General features: G+C 41.0%; 1 protein-coding gene across 17 annotated transcripts in view; it reads left to right on the plus strand.

The window, feature by feature from the left end:
• The window catches only part of CAMK2G (calcium/calmodulin dependent protein kinase II gamma), a 226,731-nt gene that overhangs the window by 136,133 nt on the left and 68,276 nt on the right, over positions 1–22,322 (plus strand). For all 17 annotated transcript variants that reach the window (XM_058188363.1, XM_058188362.1, XM_058188366.1 and 14 more), the window contains exons 5-8: positions 684–749; positions 6,014–6,086; positions 14,213–14,315; positions 18,198–18,281. In XM_058188363.1, the coding sequence (XP_058044346.1) occupies positions 684–749; positions 6,014–6,086; positions 14,213–14,315; positions 18,198–18,281 (326 nt within the window). The remainder of the gene's footprint in view (positions 1–683; positions 750–6,013; positions 6,087–14,212; positions 14,316–18,197; positions 18,282–22,322) is intronic.

Consider the following 22,322-nt stretch of genomic DNA (forward strand, 5'->3'; position numbering starts at 1 on the left):
GTCAGGAGTTTCTAGTTAAGCCAGAGTTAAGACCAACTTGTAAATAATGAAGTTATTTCAGATTACTTTCTTGTGTGCAGCCATTGGGTATTAGCTGATAGACCCCCAAAATAGAGAAGAGACTGTTCAGTCAGCAGAACTGCTTCTGCTGAGGCAGGGTTTCTATTGGTTTCTTTCCAGTAAATTTGTAATGCTTGGGCTAAATTAGAAGTAGTACAATTCCATGATTATTTGTAGTTTAGGCTGCAGGCTGTAGCTTTTTTTTATTGGCGTTATTTCATTCTGCAGTTCCACAATTCAAGTCCTGCACTTGGCCTTGCTACAGGTGTAGGAAAAAGCTTAGGGATAGCTATTGGGTGCTGAACATACATACATGATTGAGGATTATTAGTCTTTAATGATCTCTTGCTTTGGAATTAAACCTTTTAAAGCAGGGGTCTCCAACCTTGGTCCCTTTAAGACTTGTGGACTTCAACTCCCAGAGTTCCTTTGCTGGCTGAGGAACTCTGGGAGTTTAAGTCCACAAGTCTTGAAGGGACCAAGGTTGGAGACCCCTGCTTTAAAGTTTATTTAAGAAGCTGAAGAGGGAGCTTCTCTTTCCATTTGCTACTGACTGTTAGTGTTTGACATCTGCTTCATCAAAGTATGACTTCTTTAATTTCATGGATTATATTTGATTCCAGGGTGACTGGGGGGGAGCTATTTGAAGATATTGTTGCTAGAGAATACTACAGTGAAGCTGATGCTAGGTAAGTTCACACTGTTTAATATGGTTTTCTTTTCTTTTAATTAATTTATGGCCGATATTCTAATGTCAGTCCTGCCCCAACTTGATCAACATATGATGGCAGTTCTGACATCTGCGAAATACCATTTCTTGTCCAAATTTTACTGTAGCTATTCATATGATTTAGGCATAATACTTATATTATTTTTAGACTTTATTTATTTATTTATTTATTTTTCATATTTCTATACCGCCCTTCTCCGAAGACTCAGGGCGGTTTACAGCCAAGGTAAAATAAACACATCACATGCATTAAAAGCAATTTTAAAATTCTAATTCAAATAGGCCAATAAATTTTAAAACTCCAAAATGAGGTCCGGAGGTCAGAGAGTTGGCGTAGCCCCAAAGGTAGCTCATTCCACAGGGTAGGAGCCCCCACCGAGAAGGCCCTCCCCCTGCGGGCTGCCAGCCGACATTGTTTGGCTGACGGCACCCTGAGGAGGCCCTTTTAGTTGCCACAATAAATTATTCTTAGACCAGACTATATAAATATAGGGAAAACAATTAAAATATTATAAAATCTGTTTAACAGGATAGTGTTTAACAAATGAAAATGTGACGAGGTGGACTTTACTCTACTTATCTTGACTGTATTACTTGGTGTTCAAGTACTTTAAACTGTAGCCTAATAAAATTGCCCTTAAATTGCATGTGTTGCTAAATTCTTGGTTTTTTTAAAGCTAGTTGTCTCGTTCCTTTCTGCAAAGCAGGGTGGTCTGAGCCATCTTACTAAACAGAACAATAAATCACTGTAACTTGCATTTAAGTGCATTGTTGTTGACATTGACTACGGATAGATTTTGTTGAAAATTCATTTCATTTATGCCTTGCTTCTCCTCTGGGACCTTAGAGCAGCTTAGTTTAGTTTAGTTTAGTTTATTGTCATTGCACATGGTACAACGAAATTAAATGCCGTCTTCAGAGTATATTATAACTATAAAAATAAAAACACAAACATACATCCTTTACATTCTATACAATTGAAATTGAAAACCCGATATTTCACTATACCGTAGAATTCAATATGGTTATTGCCCTGGGATAGAAGCTGTTTTTCAGCCTGTTTAAAAACATTATCCGGTACCGTCTGCCAGATGGTAATAGTTCAAAAAAAGGGTGCCCAGGATGAGATGGATCTTTAAGAGTGTTTTGAACTTTCTTAAGGCAGCAGGAGCTATAAAGCTCTTCCAAGGAGGGGAGAGGGCAACCAATGATCCTCTGGGCAATGATGTTGACCCTCTGGAGTGCTGTCCTATCTGCCACTGTGCAGTTTGCAAACCATACACAGATGCAGTAAGTTAAAATACTCTCTATGGTGCAGCGGTAGAAGGTCACCAGCAGTTTTTCATTCAGTTGTTTCCTGAGAAGTCTCAGGTAGTATAATCTCTGCTGGGCCCTTTTGACCAGTGCTGCGCCCCAGGTCAGGTCCTCTTTTATGATAACACCAAGAAACTTAAAACTGGCCACTTGCTCCACTCCATCTCCATTGATAAACAAGGGCTGGGTGTCTGATCTATTCCTTCTATAGTCTACTATAAGCTCCTTGGTCTTATTTGTGTTAATGACCAAGTTATTGTCTCCACACCACGAAAGCAACCATTCCATCTCATCTCGATAGGCAGACTCCTTCCCCCCACCCCTCGGAGATAAGTCCCAACACTGTTGTATCATCTGGAAATTTAGTAATACTATTACTAGCATGAGTGAAAATGTAGTCATGCACATAGAGTATAGAGTAAGGGACTCAACACGCAACTCTGTGGTGCACCAGTGTTAAGAATAAGGGCTGAAGAGATACGATTACCTAATATGACTCTCTAAGAGTGGCCAGACATGAAATCCATAATCCAAAGGCATATGGAATAAGAAAGCCCAAGATCCATAAGTTTAGACCAGGGGTCTCCAACCTTGGTCCCTTTAAGACTTGTGGACTTCAACTCCCAGAGTCCCTCAGCCAGCAAAGCTGGCTGAGGAACTCTGGGAGTTGAAGTCCACAAGTCTTAAAGGGACCAAGGTTGGAGACCCCTGGTTTAGACATTAGTCTATGTGGAATTGTGTTAAATGCAGAGCTAAAAATCTACAAAAAGCATCCTCACATAGCCACCCCTCTGTTCCAAATGAGTCAGTGCAGTGTGAAGAGTGATGGCTATAGCATCCTCTGTAGATCTATTTCTTCTGTATGCAAACTGGTGTTTATCAAATGTTTACGGAAGACCAGAAATGATGTGCCGGCAGACCAATTATTGGATACATCTCTGATAAGTGGAACAAAGTTAAACCCTGGTTCTGTTTACATCCTATAGATCAGGGGTCTCCAACCTTGGCAACTTTAAAACTTGTGGACTTCAGCTCCCAGAATTCCTCAGCCAGCTTTGCTGGCTGAGGGATTCTGGGAGTTGAAGTCCACAAGTCTTAAAGTTGCCAAGGTTGGAGACCCCTGCTATAGAGAGCACCTCATTTTCACTGGGACACTCTACCTATCCTTTCTCTTTTAAAAAATTGCATTACCAAATCTGCATTGCTATTGTTTGGTTAGGAGCAGCTCAACAGTAAAGGCAACCTTATTTTTCATCTGTTCCTTTTGTCATGAGTACAACCTACTCATGACATACATTTTTGCTATGCCTTGCGTGATAGTTTATAAGGTTTTTTTCCTATAAAGGAGAATGATATAATCTTCCTCTCCCCCATCCTTTATCATTTGTAAATTATAAAGCAAGCTTAGGTCATATCCAATGCAGTCATTCTATGTAAGTAGATTCTTATTTTGTGTGTGTAAATAATGGCTGTGAAAATATATAATAATTCCTCTTACTATACCATGCTTCTGATACAGACAATCTACAAATATTTGGAATACAACATCCAGTTATAAACAGGTGTCACAAGGCTCTTGTATTGGTTCCTGCATAGTAACATAGAAAAGAAAAGAAAAGAATAGAATAGAATAGAATAGAATAGAATAGAATAGAATAGAATAGAATAGAATAGAATAGAATAGAATAGAATAGAATAGAATTTTTTATTGGCCAAGTGTGATTGGACACACAAGGAATTTGTTTTGGTGCATATGCTCTCAGTGTACATAAAAGAAAAGATACCTTCATCAAGGTAAAACATTTGCAACACAAATGATGGTCATAGGGTACAAAATTAACACTTAATGATACAACACTTAATGATAATCATAGGGTACAAATAAGCAATCAGGAACAATCAATATTAATTTAAATCATAAGGATTACCAGCAACAAAGTTACAGTCACAGTCACAAGTGGAAAGAGATTGGTGATGGGAACGATGAAAGGATTATTAGTAGTGCAGATTTAGTAAATAGTTTGACAGTGTTGAGGGAATTATTTGTTTAGTAGTGTGATGGCCTTCAGGAAAAAACTATTCTTGTGTCTAGTTGTTCTGGTGTGCAGTGCTCTATAGCGTCGTTTTGAGGGTAGGAGTTGAAACAGTTTATGTCCAGGATGCGAGGGGTCTGTAAATATTTTCACGGCCCTCTTCTTGATTCGTGCAGTATACAGATCCTCAATGGAAGGCAGGTTGGTAGCAATTATTTTTTCTGCGGTTCTAATTATCCTCTGAAGTCTGTGTCTGTCTTGTTGGGTGGGAGAACCAACCCAGACAGTTATAGAGGTGCAAATGACAGACTCAATAATTCCTCTGTAGAACTGGATCAGCAGCTAGAAATTGCTGTCTGGTTTAGCTTTGGAAGAACATGTATATCTAGATGATCACATCTATAGCTGGTTTTTGACTTTGCTGCATTTCCCTTGTCATTGTTTGCTTTGGCCCTTGCTGCAGAGAGCTACTTGCAAGGAAGTGAGAGTGGAGTTCACTCGCTTTTGCCATTTTTGGCCTGAAAGGCCTTCCTAAGTATTTGGCTCTGTTCTAGTTGTACAGTGTGTGTCTGATTCTTGCTCTCCACCCTGCTTCCTCTTCTGGGATTGGACATAGTTGCAGAGCCTGCCAGAATAGTTCATCTTGCCAGCGCCTTTGACGTGGGCCTGCTGGGGATGTGTTGAGATGCCTTGCTGTTTCCCAGAGCAACTATCTATCCCTCCAGTTAATGCAAATGGTTCTTATTGTGCAAGTTGGTTCCTGCATCTCCATCTGGGTAGCCTACATCAAATGGTACTTCCAAGGACTGCTCAGTTAGCTTCTCCATTGTTGCATTTATTATATCGTTTGTTATAAAATTTGAACAGATTGTGCACTTCAAAACACTTTAAGAGTGAATTACTATGGGACTCACCCCATGGCAGGGCGACTATTACCATGGAATGGCATAAACTAGGTAAAATGTCCCTGTTTTATGCTATAAGAACTGTTACAGTGCAAACTTAGTTACTTCCTTCTTTGCAATAAATTGCTTCTGCCGGCTGTTAGGTTAGTTTCATTGTGAGTGCCTGGAAATGAGCTTAATGAACATCTGCAGGTTTTGTGTGTGGTGCTTTGTGCAGGCGCTGTATGGGTGTAATGTTGGACTAATACAATAGGTGTTGATAACACATTACACTACTCCTTCAAAGGGAGAGGAACAGGGAGCATTTTTTATTTTGCTGGAAAACGTGGAGCTTGAAAGCTGAAACACGGGAAGTAAAAATGCAAGTTAAGCAGGTTTTGTACTTTCAAAGACTGCAGCCCTTTTGTGCAGATATGCTTGTAATGGGCTTCCGTGCACTGCTACTGGCAGTTTCCCAATATGAAGGAGGTGAGGGAATCCTCCGTTTCAGCCAGGCTAGCAGAGAGGTTATAGTAAATACTGGCTAATGGAATTGGGTCTTGTCTGCCAGATTTTAGAAAAATCTTTTTCAAGATAACCTCAATCAGGGGAAGAAGTTTCTGGGTCCAGGTGGGGCTGGGGTTCAGGCTTCCAAGCATTTCTCAGCACACAGCTGAACTGCAGAAAGTGCTGGGAGTTACATTTTCTGCATAGAACAATGCAGTCAGCGGGCATCATCAGTAATAGCTCATATTTGCTTGTGGTATTTTATGTATTGTTAAAACTTTAATTGTATTAAAGTATTTTATGTATTTGTATTTGTATTTGTATTTTATGTATTGTTAAAACTTAAATCAGCAGTTCCTGATTTAATGCATGTCTGCTGATATTGCATCGTAATTTTGCCTTGGGAGTCTTATTAGAAAAATGTTTATATATTCAAGAAATAAATCAATAAATTGTGTTTCTTTTCTGCTTTCTTTGTTTTGCAGCCACTGCATTCATCAGATTTTGGAGAGTGTCAATCATATTCATCAACATGATATTGTACATAGGGATTTAAAGGTAATACATGGCTCCAGTGAAAATTAGACTTGCCTGGAGGCTACAGTTAAATGAAATCAAGATAGTTGCACAGGTGGGTCTAGGGCAGTATAAAATTGGTTTGCGTCTCCACTACAGTCTTTGGCTTAATCATATTTCATTTAATACCCTGGTCCCTTCAAGTGCTGCACAATTCGCAAAAACTTTAGCATCTCCAATTGATATTGTACTGTAGTTGAGGGAGATGAAAAGTAAGCTTTCTGCTTGTAGGAGATGATAACTAACATTTAGCGCAGGGGTCTCCAACCTTGGTCCCTTTAAGACTTGTGGACTTCAACTCCCAGAGTTCCTCAGCCAGCTTTGCTCTGGGAGTTGAAGTCCACAAGTCTTAAAGGGACCAAGGTTGGAGACCCCTGGTTTAGAGAATCTAATTCAGCTGCAAGAAGGCGTGTGGGTGGAAGCTTTTTTCTTGACTCCTGTTTTGCCAGTCAGTCCTAATTCTAATTTTTAAAGAAATAACATGTTCGAGCATATTTTCCTTGCGTTCATTATGCATGTAAGATGTCATACAGTGGGTCTAACTATTCATGCAGTGTAATAATTCAAAGGATTTTAAAATAGTGAAGATAAATCTTGACAAGAGATCTGGGAGGAAAGCCCAATTGCCTTAAAGTGGACACCAGTTGGAGAGAAAAGTGGATCCAGAAATGCTGCAGAATCAGTTAAAATACTGTCCAGACTTTTTGCTACTTCATGGTAGAACGTGGTAGAATGGTGCACCAAGGTTTCTTAAGATACTTTTATGCTTTGATGGGGAAACTAATACCTATAGAAGTACCGGTGACCCTTGTTAACAGCAATTTCACATTTGCATGTTTGATCATTAGAGAGCAGGCTTCAAAATAGTCATAAAGTTCTTTATCTGTTTTCAGTTTTTTATTACTGTACATATGACAAAATGACAGAAGGACTTTTGTGGCATTTGTAATATGCGCTTCTTCAAAAAATGAGGTCATCTGCATGATTTTGAATTGCATTCGATGCCTGTACCCTCCTCCTCGCTAGGTGAGCTTGTTCACGAGGCACCATATGGTGTCCTTACAGTTACCTGGCCACCTTCTTTGGAGCAATTTCCTGAGGGAGGAAATCACCCTGCTTCTGCCATATGGTACACACTGGTCCTTGCAGCTCTTTTGTGATCAAGTAGAGAGACTTCTGGCTGCTGATGCTGCTCACAAACTGCTTACGGCAGTGGTTCTCAACCTTTATAGTGCTGCGACCCCTTTAATACAATTCCCCACGATGTGGCGACCCCCAACCGTAAAATTATTTTTTTTAGGCAGTGATCTAGGCGCGCCTCAGCTGCTGCAGAAGGGGGAAAAAAGCGGCAAACTGTTTTTTGAATTTATCGCGCCAGAAGCCGTATTGGCTAGCGATCTGAACTGCTTGCGGTTGCCTTGAGGACGGAGGCATTAAAGCGGAGACTCCTCCCCTATTAAGTTTATCGCGCCTGAAGCCAGATTAGGCTAGCGATTGGGAGTGATTTTAGCTGGCTTGAGAGGGAGACATCAGAGCAAAGATTTCTCTCTTTTTTAATTCATCGCACCTGAAGCCGAATTCGGCTAGCGATTTGAAGAGCCTGCAGCTGGCTTGTGGAGTCAACCATTGGAGCGCGATTCTTCGACTCGCAAGTATACTTCCCATATTTCCGATGGTCTTAGGCGACCCCTGGCAAATGGTCATTCGACCCCCAACGGGGTCGCGACCCACAGGTTGAGAACCGCTGGCTTACGGTTTACTACTAGACAGCAGTGGTTTCCATGAGTGCAATTGAAAAGCCACCAAGAAGCTAGCATGATCTGCGTAACCCAAGCAGGTTGTTTCCCTCAATCTCTAGCTAAGCATGATACTTGAAGAAGGCCAGCTGCTACAAGGAAGCCATGTGAAACTTTGCATCTGGGCCTCAACCAAGTGAGCAGAAGGAGGAAGAAATAGAGATACTTTACATATAGATACACTATAGAAGAAAGAGGATGCTTGGTATTATTAGTTAATCAGTTATTATCTGTGGTTTTACGTTAGAATGAAAATCCCATAAATTAGAAGAGTCATCACTATCTCTTTTGTTCCCTGCAATTCAAAACAATTGACTTGATGCTGCTACTATCCAAAGGCAGTCATAGTTGCTTTAGCAGAACTACAATGCCACGTTCAGGATAAGTCATAATTCCTTTCTATATTTTCTGTTGGGCAAACGTACCATGAGCATCACACCCAGTTTTAGGCACCAATTTATTGACAGATTGTAGGTAGTCAAAGGAAAATAACTAAGGGATGTAGATAAATGGTTTGAAGGCATGGGCATTTTTAGTCTGCAGGGAGACACGGTAGCTTTGTTCAAGTATTTGAAGGGTGTCATTCAGAAGACGGAACACAATTGTTCAGAGTTGTTCTAGAACAGGGGTCTCCAACCTTGGTCCCTTTAAGACTTGTGGATTTCAACTCCCAGAGTCCCTCAGCTCAGTCAGCAAAGCTGGCTGAGGAACTCTGAGAGTTGAAGTCCACAAGTCTTAAAGGGACCAAGGTTGGAGACCCCTGTTCTAGAACACAGGTCAAGAAACCAGAGATTTATATTGCCATCCAGAACAAAAATCCTAATCAACTATCCAACAATAGAATAGATAGCCTTGGAACTAGTAAAGCTTTTTTTATTTCAGTAGATATTTCAGTAGAAACTAGATGGTCGTTCGTCAAATATGTTATAGTTATGGATGCCTGTGCCGAACAAGGGATTGGATTAAAGATACTTCAGGATCCCAACAAACCTTTTCATTCCATGATTCAAAGGGTTCCTTTAGTGGAGATGAATCCTACGTGTTAGTAAAAAAAGATTGAGAACTTATGAGATTGTCTTCTTCCAGGATGTCAACTCGCAAAGCTATCCCTGGCCTGCTCTCAAATTCATAGGCAAGGGGGATGGGAAAACGAATTTTGCAGCTGCAGTGAGGCAGCACGTCAGTCAAAACAAATGCACATTCCAGCCATATCTCTTTCAAGGCTGTCTCCTGAGGTTACCCACAATGGCAGGAGGGGAGTGATCTCTACAACCCGTGAAATTGCTTTGTTGGAGAATGTGACTGACCCTGGAAACAGGGTCAGAGCTGGAATGTAAATTACGTGGGATCAGAGTTGGCTTTACTTGGAACCTGCAGACATGAAACTCCTAATAAATAACTGGATTTCTTTTGAAGCTTGGCTGGAGGCTCATGATTTAATTAGGGCACTAGTGGGAACCCTCACAGCAAGCCAACTCTGACCCTACGTAATTTACAGGGTTTAGTTTTTTTTCCTATTGTTTACATAAACCTTAGAATTCCTTCATTGTCTTCCATTAAAATACTGACTCAGAGGGAGTTGGCTAGGTGCAGCCCCTTGCAAGGACTACTTACACAAAAGTTGTTTGTTTAATCCTGTGATAACTTAGTCAGCCCGTGTAATGGATTGCAGCCAGAAGTTTTTTCAGGAATGATTCTTCCTTCAGTAAATGCTGCCTTAGCTGGAATTGCAGGAGGATGACTTGTTTTTCCAGTTTTGTTTTATTGGGATCTCCATGTCAATGATGACAGAACTGCTCTATTATTTATTTATTTATTTATTTAAATTTTTATACCGCCCTTCTCCCGAAGGACTCAGGGCGGTGTACAGCCAAAAATAAAAACAGCAAGTATACAAAGTTAAAATATCAATTTAAAATACCTATTCAATAGTGGCCGAATTAAAACCGTCAGATTGACCTAACCTAAAATACCCCATATAAAATTACAAAGGATTAAAACTTTAAAATTTGGAATTTAAAAAATTAGTCAGTCCAGTCCCGCTTGAATAAATAAGTGAGTTTTTAATTCCCGGCGAAAGGTCCGAAGGTCAGATATTTGGCGCAAACCGGGGGGAAGGTCGTTCCAGAGCGTAGGTGCTCCAACAGCAACACAGCACTTTGCTATACTATTTATTCTGAGCTTCAGGACATAACAACACTTATTCTTAAAAATGTTCTTACCCTGTGCTTCTTCTGAATCGATTCTACCTGGCTTCAGATAATCTTTCCTGGACTCAATTCAACTGCCACATCCTAGACCTTACTGACAAATAAATCATTTCAATAAATCATTTCACCCTGATGGCATCCACCCATCCAAGTATTTATTATAAGGAGTTTAAAGCTGAGATTGTGGACTTTCTAACTAAAATATGCAGCCGGTCTCTCCATTCAGCCTTTATAGTTGAAGACTGGAAGATATCATCTTAATTCCAATTTTTAAGAAGGCTTCACAGGAAAATCCAGGAAATTAAAGACCTATCAGTTTAACATTTGTTCCAGGAAACCAGTGGAAACCAGAAGACAGAGCAAAAACCTAACAAAGGACTAAAGCATTATCATAATCCCCAGAGGACAAAGTAAACCATGGTTATTATGGACAGAGGTCAATGCAGGCAAAAAAAGAAATAATTACTGGCAGACAGTGAAACCTGCATCCAAATAAACACCAACCCAGTAGGGAAACTAGACAGCTTGATGAAGAGTATTCTTAACAAACTAACCAAGGGGGTCAAATCACAAAAGACGAATAGTGGCAGATGAAAAGCAGGAGACCAACCCTCCCACACTGTTATGGATACACCAAAATACACAAGCCCAACATTCCTCTTTGTCCATAGGTATCAATACCAGGGACTCCAACACACAACATAGTTAAAGAACTTACAAAACAGTTTGGACTGCTTACAGAGGGGAGTTCAGATTCTATCAGTTCTCCCTATAGTGCCACCAAACACAAAATACCTAATAGTAAAAGAAGGTAAAATTATGGTTTAATTCAGTGTTATAACATTCTTTACATGTATAGATCCAGAATTAGCAACAGAATCCATAGCAACTGCACAACACAACACGGCCTAATTATTTTTATTTAAGCGTTTATTAAACAAATTTATGTAGCCACCCAACTCAAATAAAGGTAATTGGGATCACCACTGCCAGGATTCCTACAAACTATAATGTAATGCAGAAAACATAGCGCTTCCATGTATGCAATCAAACATATGGATCTGATGTGTAGATCACACCTTTGTTATAATAAAAAAGGAACAACTAGACAGATGAAATCAACCACATCTTTCAAGGAATAAAATTGATAAGGGAAGAGGAAATCAACACACTACTCTTCCTGAATATCCTCAGCAGCAGAAGAGATGACAGCAAATTAAAAACACAAGTCTATCGAAAAACCACCCACACTAATCAAGTGCTCCATTACCAAAAACAACCAATCTCCCACAGGAGAAACTCTGCAAGAACATTATTCAGACACAATGCAGCAAACCAGGACACCAGAAAAAAGAAAGAGACAGTGTATACCACACCTTCCTTTAAAATGGAAGCACAACTGTATGGAAGAACACCTGACCCTTCAGCCTACTGCAACACAACCAACATGAGCTATGAAAAAGGTAACATGGCCATATGTCAAAAACATCACAGAAACAACCAACAGACTGTTACAACAACATGGCATTACCATGGCATACTTTCATTTTCAGCATAGCTTGATTAAAATCTGCTCCCAGCAATTTACCTCCTTGCAGCAAGCAGCAGAGGCCCACGCAGCAATAGGCAGTGGGAATCCTTGCAGCCTGAAACAGCTGAGAGTTGGGAGGCAGATCCAACGCACAATCAACTTGTGGTAATTAGGCTGGGCTGAAGCTGAAATGGGCTGTTTCTTCTTGCTGCTTGTTGCAAGGAGGTAGATTGCTGGGAGGCAAAGGCCAAAGGATGGGGGCCAGTGGGTGGGTGGGGCTACACTTGGTGTATAAGGCACATCCCCATTTTCACCCCCTTTTAGGGGGGGAAAAGGTGCATCTTATACTCCGAAAAATATGGTATATGGGACAGGCAGGCAGAAGACTAACAGAATGCATCCATGAACAGGAAGATACAATGAAAACTTCTTAATTGGAGAGGACAGACTTAACCATAGTTTCAGCTTGGAAACTATGAACACAGTAGACAAAGAATAGAATAGAATAGAATTTTTTATTGGCCAAGTGTGATTGGACACACAAGGAATTTGTCTTGGTGCATATGCTCTCAGTGTACATAAAAGACAAGATATGTTCATCAAGAATCATAAGGTACAACACTTAATGATAGTCATAGGGCAAAAATAAACAATCAAATCATATTAGGAAATAGTCAATATAAATTGTAAGCTACAGTAAATCCAAAAATGTTAGGAAATTCCTGGAAACTTGGCATTCTGACAAATCAGCCAACACACAGATAAATCATATTTACACTTCATTCAAAAGAGACAATAAAAAGCTATAAAGAAAATAGAACAGAATACTTCCTTGCCACTAATCAACATCCAGATAAGCAGTGATTAACATCAGGAGCATCAGCAGACAAAGAAGTAGTAAACAATGCCCTAATCAAGGATTTACCAAGGAGAAAACAACTCCACAAAAAATAGACAGGGCAAAACTATACAACAAATCAAACCCCATTCTAGCAATGAAGATGTTACTTAGCCAAGTAATGAAATATCTGGAAGAAAACAAGTTTTAGAAAGCACCAATGACTCCACAGTGGAAACTGCTATTAAAGATAAAATTATCAAAAATTTAGAGAGACAGGCCTTTCTCAAGATATCCAGGATGGCTTCAATAAGGGAAGGTCCTGTTTAAAACAACAACAACAACAACTCTTAGAGGTTTTTGAGGATGTTAATAAACACGTGGACAAGGGTGAGCCACTAGTAATCTATTTAGCTTTTCAAAAATCTGTAAAGATCCCCGGGATTCTGTCCTATGATCTAGCATTGGACATGATTAATGGAGTGGCCAAGATGATATTTTTTTAGAATGGTTAAAAACAATAAGCAGCTGTAAAAGAATCTCTCCACACATTGGCATAAAAATGGCAGAGGCAGATAGCTGACATTTACAGAAACATAAAAGCAAAAAAGTCAGATGCATAGGAGGATTATGACCCAGTTTTAGACCTAAGACCATGACGATAAATATCCAGTGTCACCTGTTTTATACTTTTATACTCGGATGAACTTTTTAGTTCTAGAACTGGTTTGCATGGTGCAAATATGCAAGGCCTTGTGAATGGTTGTCATCTTCACCTGCTTGTTCTCAAGGGGCATTCATGCTACAAAATCCCATGCTATAGAAGTAAAATTCTCTGTGGCAGTAGTTTTTTTTAGATGACTTCTTCTAATTCTTCTGATATCTGCAGAGGGCTATTCTGGGGTCAAAAGGAGGGGACTCTTAGCTTAGAAGAGAAGAATGGGGAGATAGCAAAATCGCCACCTTCTTATCAACCAAAGCTGTCAACAGAATGAACATGGAATCAGCAGAATTTAAAAACTGAAGTTGGTTGCGTTGTTTTTCAACTTGAACTTCCTGTTCAACAGCCAGCATTAGAACTATTTGTGCGTGACAGCATTAAACAAGGGTTTTATGTTGGGCATAGAGTACAAATAGAATAAATGTATGAAAGATAATTTCTTGGGCCTTAATGCTGTGCCAGGTAGACTTGGGAGACTTTGAGGAGATGAATTTGGTTTTTCCGCCCCATAATTAGCAGGATGCATTATTCCAGTGCATAATTGGAATAATTTTAGTTTTTATTGGAACGTAATTGGAATTTCTCTGCAGCAAACGTAACTGACGGTTTTGTGCAGTTAAATGAGTGCATGTATATAGCCTGGGAAATCTATGCAAAGTTCATCTTGCTTGTTCTGCTGCCTTCGGAATGACTTCCAATAGTGCATATGTCACAAGGAAATCTGAAGGCCATGCAGAATTAGTGCCACCTACTGTTCGCATTGGCGCATAAGAAATGCTTGTCTGGGAAAGAGTTTGACAAGCTGCAGTGCACGGTTGTGAAGATGAATTTTAGTCCATCCCTCCCATTGCCACCGCCTAAAGTTTGTTAATGATGCAGGTAAGAATCTGGATTTTTAAAAGAAGGCTAGACTGTGATGCTGTGAACTTTAAAAAGAGGGCAATGGCTTTAAGATGGAAATATTCACTTCAGGCCTTTCTCTTGTCTTGTCTCTCTGGGTTCTCTTCCTTAGCCTGAGAACTTGCTCCTTGCCAGTAAGTGCAAGGGTGCGGCTGTCAAACTGGCTGACTTCGGACTTGCAATTGAAGTACAAGGAGAACAGCAGGCGTGGTTTGGTAAGTGTTTCAGAAGTGCTTATGCTTCATCAAATGAAATTTCTTCTTTATTTAAAATGAGGGTTGCAACTTGTCACTTAAAGCAGGGGTCTCCAACCTTGGTCCCTTTAAGACTTGTGGACTTCAACTCCCAGAGTTCCTCAGCCAGCTTTGCTGGCTGAGGACTCTGGGAGTTGAAGTCCACAAGTCTTAAAGGACCAAGGTTGAGACCCCTGCTTTGCTGGCTGAGGACTCTGGGAGTTGAAGTCCGCAAGTCTTAAAGGGACCAAGGTTGGAGACCCCTGCTTTGCTGGCTGAGGGACTCTGGGAGTTGAAGTCCACAAGTCTTAAAGGGACCAAGGTTGGAGACCCCTGCTTTGCTGGCTGAGGGACTCTGGGAGTTGAAGTCCGCAAGTCTTAAAGGGACCAAGGTTGGAGACCCCTGCTTTGCTGGCTGAGGGACTCTGGGAGTTGAAGTCCGCAAGTCTTAAAGGGACCAAGGTTGGAGACCCCTGCTTTGCTGGCTGAGGGACTCTGGGAGTTGAAGTCCGCAAGTCTTAAAGGGACCAAGGTTGGAGACCCCTGCTTTGCTGGCTGAGGGACTCTGGGAGTTGAAGTCCACAAGTCTTAAAGGGACCAAGGTTGGAGACCCCTGCTTTGCTGGCTGAGGGACTCTGGGAGTTGAAGTCCACAAGTCTTAAAGGGACCAAGGTTGGAGACACCTGCTTTGCTGGCTGAGGGACTCTGGGAGTTGAAGTCCACAAGTCTTAAAGGGACCAAGGTTGGAGACCCCTGCTTTGCTGGCTGAGGGACTCTGGGAGTTGAAGTCCACAAGCCTTACAGGGACCAAGGTTGGAGACCCCTGACTTAAAGAACATCTCCCAATTCTCCTCCAAAAATGGAATGGATCTCTTTGCATAGATGATACAGCCCAAGCTCCATTTTGTCTGCTCACTTACATATTGCCGCCCTTGCTTCATTCCATTCAACTCTGTAGCAGGCACATTTGGTTTAACTTGCCAAATTCTGGGACAGGAGATTCCTCAGCTTTCATTCTATTAGTTTTTGCATTGAGACAAACCTGAAATAAAGTCAATAATACAAATGTTAGAAAGTGAGATGGGCAGACTTGCAGGGCCTGAGACCTGCAGCTGGGATATCCACGAGAGCTGAAGCCATTTTCCAAATGCTGAGGAGCACTTCAGAGTGCAGATCCTTTCTTCGCTGCTTTGGACAGTGTCTGGCCCAGTAGAAGATCTTTGGCAGTGGATACCTGGGTGAAGATTTTTTGCTACATCTGGACATATTTGCTGGGGTTGCCATAGGCTCAGTCAGTTAGAAGCACAGTCCCGTGCAGCTTCCTGCTTCCTTCAATGGGGAGACCTAACCATGCCCTCCTCCAAACACTCATGTCGTGTCCCACTCCTCCTCTGACGGCCGGGTCTGGGAAGTCTGTATCAAGCGTGGCCACGAAGCCTCTGCAGCTTTGCCAAATTCCTTTCAGATTTCTCAGGGCAGGCAGGAATCCAAGGTGTGACTTCAGCAACCAGTGTTGTGCCTCGTCCGCTTTCCCCGCAGTCGGGGCCTTCTTATCTGCTTCCGAACGCTGAGGAATGTCCTAGCATGCCTCCCGGCCCCAGCCCTGGCTCCATGCCCAGACAGGCCGAGGAAGAAGAAATGCTTCCAGCCCCCAGCCCTGGCTCCATGCCCAGGCAAACAGAGCAACTAGACCCCTCCCCATCCCCCACAGCATGTGAGCCTGAGGAAGGTCAATTACCAACAGCTGCAGACTGGAGTAACCCTCGCTTCAGGAGAATTGATAAGCGGCGTCAACAGAAGGAAGGGAGGGGCAGGCCGGGATAAGTGCTGAGTCATGGAGCCACACCCCATGGCCTATATAAAGGATCTGCTTTCTGGCATTCTCTGAGTCAGGCAAAGTCTACCTTATCTTGCTGAAATCACTTTCTGGTCTCCTGCCTGCCTTGAGAACTTTGCTAGGACTTTGGCAGAGCTGCAGAGGCACGCCTGATTCGGATTTCCCTGACCCGGCCGTCAGCGGAGGAGTGGGACACGACAACCAGATGAGACTTTGCTTGACTCAAGGAATGCCAAAAAGCAGATCCTTTATATAGGCCATAGGGTGTGGCTCCATGACTTAGCACTTATCCAGGCCTGCCCCTCCCTTCCTTTTGCTGATGTCGCCTCTCCATTCTCCGGAAGCGGGGATCTGTCCACTGTGTCTTTTCATCCTCAGCTGCCGGCAATTCTAGCTCGTGGCTGGCTTCGTGCTCACACACTGTAGGGAGGTTTGTTTGCTCAGTCTGTCCGGGCATGGTGCCAGGGCTGGGGGCTGGAGGCATGCCAGGCCATTCTTCTTCACTATCACTCTCTGGCTCAGATAGCAGGAGATGGGAGGGGCCCGGCTGAGGAGAGGAGGGCGGGCGGGCGAGGCACAACAACTCTTATCTTGAGAGCTTTGCATTGTAGAACTGAGTTGGATACTCCAAGATGTAATGAAGCTGGGGCAAGCTGACTAGGTGGCTCGGTGGCTAAGACACTGAGCTTGTCAATCAGAAAGGTCAGCAGTTCAGCGGTTTGAATCCCTAGTACAGGTCTCCTGTGTTGAGCAGGGGGTTGGACTAGATGACCTCCAAGGTACCTTCCAACTCTGTTACTGAACTGAACTGAGCAGTTTGAGGAGGAAGAGAGGCAGACACTGGAAATATATTTTTTGGGAAGGGTGTGGAGGGAATGGCTGAATTCCTTCTGATAGTTCCTGGTGAGAATGGGGCTGGATGGGAGTTGATTGGGAGAGTTCAGAGCGAGGGGCCCTTGCTTGTTTGGTGAGCTAATGGATGAAACTTAATTGAGATGGTGGGTTCAGAATTGGCATTGATTTCATCAAGTGCAGCCTGTGGAGGATGATGGGCTGCCTTCAAAGAACATTCAGATGCTACAACTGCTGGAGAACGTAGTAGCTGTGGGTGCACCATGTGAAAGCCATGTAATACATCTATTCTAGGCTGGCTGCTAGTTGACTCCTAGGTGCAATTCAAGGTGCTGGTTGTCACCTTGAAAATCTTAGATATTTCAAGACTTGTGTATCTGCAAGACCGCCTTCTCCCACTAATATCTGCCTGCCTAATAAAATTTAGTAGGATTGGATCTTTACATGTCCTGCTGATCAGACTGGCCAGAGACTTCAAGGTCCATGAAGGCCTGACTTCTCAGTCATCATCTCATTTCCCCATCACCGCACCTCCAACTTTTGAACTGATCCTTCCTTCCTGGCTGCCCCATTAAACTAAAAGCTTGATTTGCATTGCATCGCATCAAATATGTATTGGGCGGGGTGTATGTTGTTCAGAGTTGGCTGATTGGAATGGGCTATAAGTCCTGTAAATATATGAGTGAAAAGCAAATAAAATAAAGGAGATCCCTGGATATGTCCCAGGGAAAACACGGGATATAAATACAATGTACAAGTAAGATTAAAATATTAACTAACATTTGGCCACAGCGTTAGATTCCATCTGTTTAATTGAAGCTGAATCAATCATGACATTCTACGATTATCTTCCCTGTGGCTGGACTGGGAGGGAAATTGATTGACACCCTATGCTAGTCTGGGAAGCTTATCCGTGAAGTATTCATGGGGTATGCTCTAACACAGGGGTGTCCAAACTTGGTCCCTTTAAGACTTTTGGACTTCAACTCCCAGAGTTCCTCAGCCAGCTTTGCTGGCTGAGGGACTCTGGGAGTTGAAGTCCAAAAGTCTTAAAGGGACCAAGTTTGGACACCCCTGCTCTAACACGTCCCCCCACTCCGTGCCACGAGACTTCTTTTCTAGTAACCTTTGAAATGAGTAGCTTTATTCTGAAGTGCTGCATTGTACTTTGACAGGATTTGCAGGAACTCCGGGTTACCTCTCTCCTGAAGTCTTAAGAAAAGATCCTTATGGAAAGCCAGTGGATATATGGGCGTGTGGTAAGATCCTCTAACTTTTGATCGTAGTTGTTTGGGTTGTGGGATTTATTTGCTTTAAAGCGGGAGAAAGCTGCAGCAAGGTATCTGACAATTTGCAGAGATTGAGAATAGTCCTGGGGTCTCCAACCTTGGTCCCTTTAAGACTTGTGGACTTCAACTCCCAGAGTCGAAGCAAAGCTGGCTGAAGGATTCTGGGAGTTGAAGTCCACAAGTCTTAAAAGGACCAAGGTTGGAGACCCCTGGAATAGTCTATGAATGTGACTGTAATGTTCCTCAACTAAATTGAAAAGGCAGCTCTATTGGTATTGAAATTTTTTATTGGCCAAGTGTGATTGGACACACAAGGAATTTGTCTTGGTGCATATGCTCTCAGTGTACATAAAAGAAAAGATACCTTCATCAAGGTACAACATTTACAACACAAATGATGGTCAATATATCAGTATAAATCATAAGGATTACCAGCAACAAAGTTACAGTCACAGTCACAGGAAAGAGATTGGTGATGGGAACGATGAAAGGATTAATAGTAGTGCAGATTCAGTAAATAGTTTGACAGTGTTGAGGGAATTATTTGTTTAGCAGAGTGACGGCCTTCAGGAAAAAACTATTCTTGTGTCTAGTTGTTCTGGTATGCAGTGCTCTATAGCGTCGTTTTGAGGGTAGGAGTTGAAACAGTTTATATCCAGGATGTGAGGGATCTGTAAATATTTTCACAGCGTATAAAATATTTTCACAGAGTATAAAATCATTATTTTATAGTCTTAATCCAACTGCTGCCTGTTGTTTAGAATCCAAGGTTGGTTTAGTGTTACCAGGCAGCTGCATCCTCATTACATGGAAAGTTTATTTGTTTCCTGAAAATAGACCTATGTAACACAGAACCTTGATGGACATAGACAGATTCCAATCTGTCCTTGTGTGATGGAAATGTAGAACCTGGACTGACAGATCTTATAGTGCAAGGAAACCTGGATGTAGGGATTGTGAAATGACCATGTTCTGTCTTGTAAAGATTCAACACATCTATTTCTTTTAACCAACATTTGGCTGCAAAACTCTCAGAGTAATCCAGCTTTTCTTTTGATCACAATATATTTTGCAGAGCTCTCTTTTATTTTAGCATTTAGATTATTAATTAGGCTTCTCAATTTTCAGACATTTTTATCTGTTTTTCTTCTTTTAACAGAAAATAGGCCCATGAAAATTCCCAGGGAACTAGCGGAACAGCACTTTTGTAACTTAACACTTTTTCTTTATATAGCCTGCAATTATCTGCTCTTCCATTAAGAGTATTTAGACCTTTAACTCTCTTCATCAGAAGTTTGAAAGAAAAACTTGTATTAGTTGGAGTGAAAAAAGACTGGCTTGTTGTCCATTTTTGCCCCAAACTGATTTAGAATGGAAATGATCCAGATTGGTCTGTTCATTCATGTCTGAGATGAATGGTGCTTTTAAACTTCTCATTGAGATACTCTCTTCATTGTAAAAAACCAGAACATTTACTGCATGAATGGAACATTGTTCTCTGCTTGCTAGAGTAATAAACCTGGTTTCGATTTATTAATGTACTTCTGATGCTTTGTTACAACCTATAACTGGTACAGCCTTCCACTTAGAATTCCACTTACTTAATTTGTATAAAGTCTGATGAGTGGAGCAAATGAGCAAGCAATTAAAGATATCCTTAGTCATCCATTATCTTAAAGGAACAGATCAGGAAAAGTCTAACCTTGCTTTTTTTTTTTTTTTTGCATTTATATCCTGCCCTTCTCCGAAGACTCAGGGCGGCTTACACTATGTTACCAATAGTCTTCATCCATTTGTATATATTATATACAAAGTCAACTTATTGCCCCCAACAATCTGGGTCCTCATTTTACCTACCTTATAAAGGATGGAAGGCTGAGTCAACCTTGGGCCTGGTGGGACTAGAACCTGCAGTAATTGCAGGCAACTGCTGTTAATAACAGACTGCCTTAGCAGTCTGAGCCACAGAGGCCCTGTGCTATATTTCTTTTGTTTACATTTTATTTTGAATAAAATAAAATGTAAACAAAAGAAATATAGCACAGGGCCTGAATAAAATAAAATGTTTTATAAACTTGCTGGGGTGGTCCTTTGCACAGACGGAGCAGGGCTTATCCAGTTTTAAAAATAATTTATTGAGGTTTTTAATAAACATCGTAAAAACCAATATAGATGAAACGTTTTGTTTATTTATTTATTAAATTTGCTTGCTGCAAGGTGACTCTGGGTGGCTTACAACAGCAAAATAAAACCATAAATATATATATATATACAAATGTGTAAAATCGCAATTAAATCATAATAAAATACTATAAAATAATATAACTAAAACCAGAAGATGTGGAGGAAATGACTAGAAGGTATGGTGGAGGGGAGGTGGGAGCTGCTGTTAGTTGATCAAGTACCTCCACCGTGATCCCCCGCCCCAGTTGGGGCCCCAAGCCAACTGGCAGAGTCAGATCTTCGGGCTCTTTCAGAAGGGTCAGGACTAATGGAAGTTTTATTTATTTATTTATTTATATTTATTTATTTATTTATTTTGTCACACAGTCTATATTAGCATAAGCATGAAATAGCTATACAATATATAAGCATATATATAAGTATGAGTATGTAATAACTATATTAATTGGATATAACGAAAGGAAACAATAGGATAATAAAAAGTTAATCTTACCTCAGGGAAAGTAAGATATTTCAGAACAGAAGAAAGAATAAAAATAAAAGTTCAGAGGGTGCTGGGGAAAAAAGACCAAAAAGTAGAAGAGAAAAAGAAAAAGGCAACAAAGGTGGCCTTCAACCTTCAACACACCAAGCATAATCTAATATACTGTCTTTAAAAGTACTATCTATCCTCTTTTAAAGTTACAAATAAAAAAAACCCTCTTCTTCCCATAACTTAACTTTTATCTATAGACCAGGGGTCTCCAACCTTGGTCCCTTGAAGACTTGTGGACTTCAACTCCCAGCAAAGCTGGCTGAGGAACTCTGGGAGCTGAAGTCCACAAGTCTTCAAGGGACCAAGGTTGGAGATCCCTGCTATAGACAATCCATCTTTTCAAGCCTAGTCACCAAAAACTGAACTCTCCATTAAGAGTTAGGAGAAGCAAATAGTTTATCCTTGGTCAAGTAGTCCTTCTTTTTGCTCCGCACAATCTTAACATTTAAATCATTTTTATAGTATTGCAGGATTTGATTTTTCATCACCTTTTGGCATTTAAAATGAGTCTTCAAAGCTTTTACCAGCCTATTCTGTAAATCCCATAAAGATGCATTGTCCAGGATGCTTGTTGCGGCTGTTCCACGCCCAAATAATTTTCTTGATTTGTCTTTTGTAATTCCATCTTGGTCGTCGCAATTTTGTTGCCTCCCATGCCTTCAAATTCTATAATGTCTATGTCAGGTAAAAGATTTTTAAAATATTTTTTTCATCACCTTGCAAAAGTTTATCTACTAAAATCTGTATTCTTTTTAATACTTTTTTTTATTATTATTTGCATTTATATCCCGCCCTTCTCCGAAGACTCAAGGCGGCTTACACTATGTCAAGCAATAGTCTTCACCCATTTGTATATTATATACAAAGTCAACTTATTGCCCCCAACAATCTGGGTCCTCATTTTACCTACCTTATAAAGGATGGAAGGCTGAGTCAACCTTGGGCCTGGTGGGGCTTGAACCTGCAGTAATTGCAAACAGCTGCTGTTAATAACAGACTGCATTAGTCTGTTGAGCCACCAGAGGCCTTGTTATTGTTATAGGTTTGTTATTAATATTAATATTCAGTCCATGTTTCAAAAAAATTTAAAATAAGAAACAGTCATAGCCATTTTAACTCTTTTCTGCCTGATCCTTTAGTTCCTCTTACAACCTTCATTAAGCCACAGTTCCTGAAATGTTCTGTTTCAATCATTTTCAACAAGTATATTATTTAACTGCATACTTGTTTTTTTCAAATCTTATAGCAAAAATAACCAACATTCCAAATCTCTCTGGTCTCCAAATTCATGT

The sequence above is a fragment of the Ahaetulla prasina genome, chromosome 6, assembly GCF_028640845.1.
Source record: "Ahaetulla prasina isolate Xishuangbanna chromosome 6, ASM2864084v1, whole genome shotgun sequence".
NCBI lineage: Eukaryota > Metazoa > Chordata > Lepidosauria > Squamata > Colubridae > Ahaetulla > Ahaetulla prasina.